The sequence below is a fragment of the Suricata suricatta genome, chromosome 2, assembly GCF_006229205.1.
Source record: "Suricata suricatta isolate VVHF042 chromosome 2, meerkat_22Aug2017_6uvM2_HiC, whole genome shotgun sequence".
Lineage (NCBI taxonomy): Eukaryota > Metazoa > Chordata > Mammalia > Carnivora > Herpestidae > Suricata > Suricata suricatta.
Window position 1 is genome coordinate 154,466,118 of NC_043701.1, and position 10,194 is coordinate 154,476,311.

Genomic DNA, 10,194 nt, shown 5'->3' on the forward strand with positions numbered 1-10,194 from the left:
CAACTTCAGCTCAGGTCATGATCTCACAATTTGAGATCCATGTTCGAGCCCCATGTCGGGCTCTATGCTGACAGCTCAGAGCCTGGAGCCTGCTTCAGATCCTGTGTCTCCCTCTCTCTCTCTGTCCCTCCCCTACTCACACTCTATCTCTCTCTCTCAAAAATAAGTAAACATTAAAAAAAATTTTAAGTACTTACAAACAGAGAGGGAGGGAGGCAAACCATAAGAGACTCTTAAATACAGAGAACAAACTGAGGGTTGATGTGTGGTGGGCGGGGGGAGAGGGAAAAATAGGTGATAATCATTAAGGAGGGCACTTGTTGGGATGAGCACTGGATATTGTATGTCAGCGATGAATCATGGGACTGAATCTACCCCCAAAACCAAGAGCACACTATATACACTGTATATTAGCCAACTTGATAATAAATTATATTAAATAAATAAATAAATTTATAGTAAAAAAAATTTTTTTAGTACATAAAATAGGATGTGTTTGCACCTAGCACCCAGATCTTGATTTCTACTAACATTCTTCAATAAAAGAAAGCAAAATTCCTTAGAGAAATGGCAGATCCTAGGGCTAGGACAGGAAATATGAAAGATGAGCCTGGGGCATTTTGTGGTACCAGAAAGTAAAGAAGTGCTAAAAACAAACAAATAAACTACAATAAATGTCAAAGGGATACAAGAGCCAACTAAGAAAGCTTCCCATGGCCAAAGCTGGAACAGTTTGAGCTACAAAGTAAAGTAGAATTAGATTATAAACCAAAATATTAAATACATATTCATGAATCCATACCTAAATGATAAATAAACAGATGGGAAAGAAGAGACAAATCTCCAGGGCAGAAGAATTCCAAATAACTTATATAGATATTCTACCCTTGAGGAGGTAGAAAATAACTTTCTACCTCTTACATGTGCTGGCAGACTTCTCAAATATAACAAGTATAATATGGCATTCTGAATAGAATCCTGGAAAAGAAAAAGGACATGGAGGGAAAGAAATGACAGAACTCTATAGAGTATGGATTTTAATTAATAATAATGTATCAGTATTGGTTTATGATTTGTGTCAAACATACCATCCCAGTAAGATGATACTAACAGGGAAAACTGAATGTGAGATCTACTGTTTTTGAAATTTCTTCGTAAATCTAAAATTATTCTAAAGTTAAAATTTTAAAAAAAACCAACAATGTATTTTGGGAGCACCTAGGTGGCTCAGTCTGTTGAGCATCTGACTTTGGCTCAGGCCATGATCTCAGAGTTTGTGAGTTGGAGGCCCGAATCAGGCTCACAGCTGTCGGCATGAAGCCTTTTTTGGATCCTCTGTACCCCTTCTCTCTCTGCCCCTCCCCCACTCATATTCATCCTCTCTCTTTCTCTCTCTCTCTCTGAAAAAAATAAACAAAAAAACCAACGTATTTGGATAATCATCACGTCAGTGCATGCATAACTCCTGCCCACAGTGGAACGTTGCCAGCACCCAGAAGCCGTGTGCTTCCCTTCTCAATTTTGCCACCACCTTTCCCCTAGACTAAAATTCACTACGACTTCCTGCTCTTCTTTATAATTATACCCCTCTTGTACATTTCTAAATAACATAGTATAGTTTTGCCCGGTTTTGAAATTTACATTTACACACAAGTAACCATGCAGTATATATTCTTGTGTCTCTTGCTTAAATATGTCTGTGTTGTTGCAATGCACTAGCTACTACCTGTTCATTTTCATTGCTGTGCAATTTGTTACATTGTATGAATACACCAAATTTTAATTATACATTTTATTGTTGCTGGACATTTGGATTGTTCCCAGTGTTTCCAGTGTGTGTTATCTGAAAGGGATATTCTGATTATCAGATTTGTGAGATCTCTGGTAGATTTACTTTCTTTTTTTAAGAGTACCTATTTATGGGAGGCAAGGAGGAAGAACCTGCCATTTGAAAGCAGGAGTAGGATCTTGCTCAGGGACTGGAATCTAGACCAAGAATTGAGGAAGCCCAGTGCCGCTGCTCATGCCTTGCCAGGAGTCAGTATGATGCCGCCCAAATACCTCAAGTCAGCAGGAATGTTCCTTCCCAAGATGTACGGACCAGCTCCTTTTCAATGTTATCCACCACTTTGCAAGCAATGTCTATGGATCAAACAGCAGAAACCTTCATCTTTTTTTTTTTTACTTTCTTTTTTTAAAGATCTCTACTCTTTTTTTAAAAATTCTGTTTATTTTGAGAGAGAGACAGACAGTGTGAGCAGAGGAGGCTGAGACAGAGATAGAGGGGGAGATAGAGATTCCTAAGCAGGTTCCATGCTGTCAGCACAGAGCCTGATGCAAGGTTTGATCCTGAGAACCATGAGATCATGACCCCAGCTGAAATCAGGAGTCAGCCACTTAACCGACTGAGCCACCCAGATGCCCAGAAACCTTGATCCTACTAAAAATTCTTCATGCTTTGGAAAACAGCAAGTTCTTCTTGGGCACATTCCTACAAAGGTGGCCATATAGAAAGGAGGCAATAAAGTTTCCTTTGCCTTACCCCCAGATTTTCCTGGCCCTAACAATCCAGATTCCAAACTTGGGGAAGACAACTTGCTAAATCTTCCAAGCAGACAAGTCCTTAATGTGCACATGTGTACGTACACATGTGTGTCTGCATGCACACACACACAATGAAAATCTAAGGTTGAGTCAAGGAGAATGGTTCTTGTTCATCTAGCTATCCTGGCTGTATTTTCCAATGAGTGCATTTGAACTAATGGTATTTTTTAAGTGTTTTTTAATTTTTTTCTTATTTATTTGGTTTTTTTTAAATTGAGACAGAGAAAAACAGAACATGAGTAGGGGAGGAGCAGAGAGAGAGGGAGACATAGAATCTGAAGCAGGCTCCAGACTCTGAGCTAGCTGTCAGCACAGAGCCTGATGCGGGGCTCAAACCCATGAACCATGAGATCATGACCTGAGCCAAAGTCAGCCGTTTAACCAACTAAGCCACCCAGGCACCCCAATGGTAGTTTATTTTTTAACAGAGGCACTTATTAGGCCAGCTTATTAAGTCTTGTTCTTCCTATTTTAGCCCCGTTGTGTTCAGGTCACAACTTTTGGTTCTGGTCAAGTAGAAGGCAATCAAATTAGTGATGAAGGTCCCAGGCTTATGAGTCAGAGCCTCTTCTGAGCTGGATGACCTGGAATGAGTTATTTTACCCCTTCTGAACCTCAGTTTCCTCATAGGTTAAAAAAAAGTGAGGGGGGGGAGCCTTACTTCACAAGTAGGTCAAATTAAGTACAAAAATGTATATAATAATGCAGCTGGGTGGCTCAGTCAGTTGAGCGTCCAAATTGATTTCAGCTCAGGCCATGTCCCCAGGGTCATGGGATTAAGTCCTACATCAAGCTCCACACTGATCATGGAGACTGCTTAAGATTTTCTGTCTCGCTCTCTCTCTCTCTCTCTCTCTCTCTCTCTCTCTCTCTCTCTCAGTGTGTGTCCCCCTCTGCCCTTCACCCCCATCCCCTCTCAAAAAAAAAAAAAAAATGTATGTATTTAACATTCCTGACACAAAAGGAGAAACTACTACATAATGAAGATTATTGTTGATATTAAAAATAGAAGAACTTATCTAGTAGTTCCTTATGCCTACAGTCAGACATATTGCTAAATACATGATTTTAGAATGCAGCTATAAAAAATGTACTCTGAGCTTTAGTGTTTTATGTTTCCTATGCCAATTGAACTTACAGTGGAGTGAAAAATGATGTCCAGTGTCAGCAAAAGGCTTTGTGTTGTTCTCATTTCTGATTACAAGACAGATCAAACTTGTATCTTTTTCCATTAGGTTTATCATTGGAGACCTGTTGGATTCTGAAAATGACATCTTTGAGAAATCCAAAGAATGGGATGCTCACGGATCTGAAGAGCCACAGAAGGCCTTTGACCACGGGACAGAGCTAATCCCATGGTACGTGCTGTCCATCCGAGCTGATGTGCACCAGTTCCTGCTGCAGGGGGCCACCGTCATCCACTACGACCAGGACACGCACCTCTCTGCCCGCTGCTTCCTCCAGCTTCAGCCTGACAATAGCACTTTGACCTGGATAAAACCCACCACTGCCTCCCCAGCCAGTACAAAAGCAAAACTTGGTGTGCTTAGTAGCACGTCTGAGCCTGGCAAATTCCCATTACTGGGCAATGCTGGACTAAGTGGTCTGACGGAGGGAGTCTTGGATCTGTTCTCAGCAAAAGCTGTGTACATGGGACACCCTAGCATCGATATACACACTGTGTGTGTTCAGAACAAACTGGGCAGCATGTTTCTCTCAGAGACTGGCGTGACGCTGCTCTATGGGCTCCAGACCACGGACAATAGACTGTTGCACTTTGTGGCCCCCAAGCACACAGCTAAGATGCTCTTCAGTGGACTGCTGGAACTCACGAGAGCCGTGAGGAAGATGAGGAAGTTCCCTGACCAGAGACAGCAGTGGCTCCGGAAACAGTACGTCAGCCTCTATCAGGTAGGGGCGTAGCCTTCCCTCTCTCCTCACTACCCTAATTCTCAAGATATTAAACTTGCAAAGCCACACTTGGACCACCAGGGTTCATTCTCACCCTCTGTCACTTACTACCTCAGTGATACAGGGCACCTTTGACTTTACCTTTCCATGCCTCGGTTTCGTATCTATAAAATGGGAATAATAACAATACCCATTATTAGAGTGGCTGTGAGGTTTAACTGAGTTAATATGTGTCAAGTCGTAATGCCAGTTCCTATGTATAAAGAGTAGTGTCTGGATCATAGTAGGTCCAATTATCATTTTTTTTTTTTGAAAATAGCAACTATGGTCATTGTACTTCTCACATTAGAAAGAAACCAGTTAATAGAAGCATCTTCACTTATTCAAAGTTTCCATTGAAACCACTATAGTGTGAATGCTTTTATTATTAATTATGAACGAGCTGATACATTGGAAACCTTCACTTTGAAAATTGAAACCCTGCTTCATCCCTTAATATGCTAGGTGACTCTCGGAGCATTAATTCTCTGTGTACTGCTGCCTCTCTGTAGAACCTCTAAGGTTCAGAGAAGTTCTTCCTCACCAGGTTTATATTGGCACAGCCCTGAGGAGGCAGCTTCTCACAGTCAGCTGCTTAAAGGGAGTGTGTTCCTCATAACCCTGAAATTATCAGGTACTTCAACACTCCAGCCAAGGGTGGTGGCAGAGCTGGGCTGGGTGTGAGAAGAGACACCGGCAGGACCAGAATACCATGCCTGTGGACGAGGGAGGGCAGATTGCTTGGGAAAACCCCGCCACAGGGGATACTGTTGATGGCATTGCCAGTGCATTGTATCAAGGCATTCAATTCCTTTTTTGTTATGCTTTTCCATCCTTTTTGGCAAAAAAAAAAAAATTATCTAGTGTCACAGAACAAATAGAACTATGGCTGAAATTACTCAAATGACTGATTTCATGTACTTTTCACGGTCCTGTTATGTTTCTGACAAGTAGAGACATTTTTCCCCTGGGCTGTTAGTAGAGACACATATATATATATATATATAGGTATGTATGTATGTGTATATATATAAAGCTCCCTCTTTCCCCTTTCCCCACAGTCATGCAGCACTGATGAGTGGAGAGCATATCCTTAATAACTAATTGATTAATTGATTAATAAGCATATAGGCTTCAGTTAACTCAACTTATCTTATAAGGTGGTTCAGTTAACTTACCTTAAAATGGAAACCAAGATACCTGCTTCCTGCCTACTCCACAGGGAGAGTCCAATGCAGTCAGCTGTTTAGAGAAAAGGTCTTCAGGAGCTATTATAAATGTTGATTTTTTTAATTTTTTTTTTTTGAGAGAGAGACAGAGTGTGAGTGGGGGAAGGGCAGAGAGAGAGGGAGACACAGGATCTAAAGCAGGCTCCAGGCTCCGAGCTGTCAGCACAGAGGCCGATGTGGGGCTTGAACTCACAAGCTGTGAGATCATGACCTGAGCCAAAGGCAGACGCTCAACCAACTGAGCCACCCAGGCGCCCCTAAATGTTTGTTGATTTTTAATTATAATCATTCCTCAACTTTCCAGAATCATGCAGATCCATTCAACCTGGACACAAACCAAAGTCTCTGAGCTCAGTTACAGTCACTGTCACAAAGCTGCTGACGATGTGTTTTGCTTGCTTCATTTGTTTCCTTCCGATCTTACAGCATTAAGTAGCTGAATGACCATGTCAGGTGTACTTGGTCTCCCATTCACCCTGGCCACCTTCAGTTTTTGCTGAAGGAGGCACCAGCAGAAACAGCAGAAGAGGTAAGAGGCACAGCTGAAGCAGAGACAAAGGAAGTGACCTGGAGCCGACTCCACCCTTCCCAGTTGCACACACGCACAGCTACACCCTTCCCTTCCCCCTGACCCCCACTCCTCCACCACTGCATGGAAACAAGCCATTACAGTGTAACAACAAAACAGCCCCATATACTTCAGTCACTTCTGAAAACTGGCGATAGTCTTTCTATAAAGACTATAAGCAATGGTCTTCCTCAAAACACTGTTCTGCATGAACTGCCCAGGAAGGCAAGACAACATTTCTCAGAAACAGACACTCAGGATTTTTTTTAAGTGAAAAAAGAGTCAGCGACTGATTATTTTCCCATCTTGTAGACCAGTTCCTAAATTGTCTCGGAGAACATCAAAAAGATCCAATTTGGTACTTTGAGAACAAAAGGTCAAATAGGCATCATGTTAAATGTCCCTCTTGGTGATTTATAATACCTCTTGGCACACTTAAGGCTCTTGAGAAGTCCTAAGGTACCAAAAAAAAAAAAAAAATGAGTTTAAAGGTACCTATAAGTTAAAGAAATTTATGAACAGTCTTAGGTTCTTCCAAACTTCTATTAACAGCCCTGTAAGAGTATTTCTTTCTCCCCAGTTTGGAAAGGGCTTATATAGAAAATAAAATAATCTTTCTAACATCAGAGTCTTCTTGTGTGATGAATGTATGTGAAGCTGCTTTCAAATAGAAGTATTTTTGTACTATTAAATGCATTTGAGGGGCGCCTGGGTGGCTCAGTCTGTTAAGCCTCTGACTTCGGCTCAGGTCAGATCTCACATTCTTGGGTTCGAGCCCCGCGTCAGGCTCTGTGCTGACAGCTCAGAGTCTGGAGCCTGCTTCCAGTTCTGTGTCTCCTTCTCTCTCTGCCCCTCCCCCTCTGATGTTCAAAAATAAATAAAACATTTAAAAAAATAAATAAATAAATGAAACAAACCAAAAAATGTTTAGCCTTTTAAAAATAAATAAATAAATAAAAATAAATGCATTTGATCAAATGGAAACAGTAACAAGAGATAAAACAAAAAAAAAAAGAAGAAATAGTAACATTTATAATACAGCCTAGGAATACAGGAAAATAAAAGAAAGTAAGCTGCAGAGATTTGATGTTAGGTATGGGAGAAACATTGGTGTTGTGAGTTTTGGCCTGAGGTTATGCAGGCAGAGCCGAGAACCCATAATCTTGGGTTTTTGGAAAGATCTCTGGGAAGCTGAGAAGGTCAAAACAGGGTTATCAGGTACAATTTGGTTGTAAGCAACAGAAGCAGATTCTATCTTCGGGGGGTTGGGTAGGATTTATTCAAAGGATTAGATTCGTTTAACAGTACTTAAAGTATCTATACAAAGATAATGCCAAGAGGTAAAAGTGCATGAATAATTTTTAAGGAATCAGCTTCCTAATCCTAATGTCCACATGAACTTCTTTTATTTTCCTGTATTCCTAAGGCTTCATTACAAGTATCACTATTTCTTGTCTTTTGCTTTACCTCTTGTTATGATTTCCATTAGATCAATTTACATTTACTAGTATTAGAATACTTGTACTTGAAAGTGTTTTCTAAACCTGAGAATGTGTCTTTACTCACGATAGCTTTTCTTCCAAATTAAAAAGAGAAGATACATACATCCTTCACCCATCCCAATCAAGTGTATTGTTTTGTACAAAATAAAAGAAAGCGTCAAACTATATTTTAGTTCCCAGAAACTAAAAGTCTCCTTTTAGTTTAAAAGTCTCCTATAATTTAAAACTATATTTTAGTTCCCAGAAAGTCTGCTTTGAAGATTAAACAAAGGCATCTGCCTTTTCCAGACCTAAAATATTTCTGTTAAGAATAAAGCTTAGGGTGTTCTGAATTTAGAAATACCAAAGCATTAGAGGCTGAATCTTTTATATATACATGGTATGGGTCTATTAAATTTTTTTATTAAAGACTTTCTTTTTTTAGAGCAGTGTTTACAACTGTAAATTAAGTTTACAATAAAATTGAGAGGAATGTACAGAGATTTCCCATAAACCTCCTGCCCCCCATACCCCATTGCCATCATCACTCACCAGAATGGTACATTTTTTATAAAAGATAAATCTGTATTGATATAATCACCCAAAATCCACAGTTTGCCTTAGAGTTCATTGTATACATTTGTACAAATATATAATGGCATATATTCATCATTATAATATCACATGGAGCATTTTAACTACTCTAAATATTCTCTGTCCTCTGCCTATTCACCTCTTCCTCCCACCTTGCCTCACCCCCCCCCCCCCCCCCCCCCCCCCCCCCCCCCCCCCCCCCCCCCCCCCCCCCCCCCGCCTCTGCAACCACTTATCTTTTTATTGTCTCCATTGTTTTGCCTTTTCCAGAATGTCATCTAGTTGGAATCATACAATATGTAGCCTTCTCAGATTAGCTTCTTGCACTTAGTAATATACATTTAAGATTCTTGCATGTCAGAGCTCCTGGGTGGCTCAGTCAGTTAAGCATCCGACTCTTGATTTCTGCTCAGGTCACGATCTCACAGTTTCCTGAGTTCAATCCCCACATCAGGCTCTGCACTGACCCTACAGAGCCTGCTTGGAATTCTTTCTCTCTTTCTCTCTCTCTCTCTCTCTCTCTCTCTCTCTCTCTCTCTCTCTCTCTCTCACACACACACACACACACACACACACACACACACACACACACAAAATATTTATTTACCTACTGAAGGGCATCTTGGTTACTTCCAAGTTGTGGCGTTATGAATAAAGCTGGCATTATGAATAAAGCTGCTGTAAATCTTCATGTTCAGGTTTTTGTGTGGACTTTTCTACTGTTTTGGGGAGTGTGATTGATGGTTCATATGGTAAGAGAATGTTTATTTTTGTAAGAAACTGCTGCACTGCCTTCCGAAGTGGCTGTACCATGTTGCATTCCCACTAGAATGAATTCTTGTTCCTGTTACTACACATCCCCACCAGCATTTGGTATGGTCAGTGTTCCAGAAGACTGGAACAGTGTGTAGTGGTGTCTCATTTTAATTTGTAGTTTCCTAATGACACAGGATGTGAAACATCTTTTATTGTGTTTATTTTCCATCTCTATCTCTTCTTTAGTGAGGTGTCTGTTGAAGTCTTTGGACTATTTTTTCATTGGGTTCTTTGTTTTCTTATTGTTGAGTTTTAAGTTTGCACTGTGTATTTTGGATAGCCATTTTTTTTTGCTTTTTTATTTTTTAAATTTTTTTATTTTTTTTCTTTCCATAATATCTTATTGTCAAATTGTTTTCCATACAACACCCAGTGCTCTTCCCCACAAGTGCCCTCCACCATCACCACCACCTCTTTTCCCCCCTCCCCCTTCCCCTTCAATTCTCAGTTCATTTTGAGCATTCAATAGTCTCTCAAGTTTTGCATCCCTCTCTCTCCCCAACTCTCTCTCCCTCCTCTGCTCCCTCTGGTCCTCCACTAGGTCTCTCCTGTCCTCCTACTAGACCTATGAGTGCAAACATATGGTTTCTGTCCTTCTCTGCCTGGCTTATTTTGCTTAGCATGACACCCTCAAGGTCCATCCACCGTCCCACAAATGGCCATATGTCATTCTTTCTCATTGCCATGTAGTACTCCATCGTGTATATATACCACATCTTCTTGATCCACTCATCAGGTGATGGACATTTAGGCTCTTTCCATGTTTTGGCTATTGTTGACATTGCTGCTATGAACATTGGGGTACATGTGCTCCTATGCATCAGTATTTCTCTATCTCTTGGGTAAATCTCCAGCAATGCTATTGCTGGATCATAAGGGAGTTCTATGGATAGTTTTTTGAGGAGCCTCCACACCGTTCTCCAGAGTGGCTGCACCAGTTTACATTCCCACC

The 10,194-nt window shown here is 40.7% G+C and overlaps 1 protein-coding gene across 1 annotated transcript in view; it reads left to right on the forward strand.

The window, feature by feature from the left end:
- PLCE1 (phospholipase C epsilon 1) overlaps window positions 1–10,194 on the forward strand; it is a 277,145-nt gene that overhangs the window by 195,094 nt on the left and 71,857 nt on the right. The window contains exon 7 of the mRNA XM_029932248.1: window positions 3,840–4,515. Coding sequence (XP_029788108.1) covers window positions 3,840–4,515 — 676 coding nt within the window. The remainder of the gene's footprint in view (window positions 1–3,839; window positions 4,516–10,194) is intronic.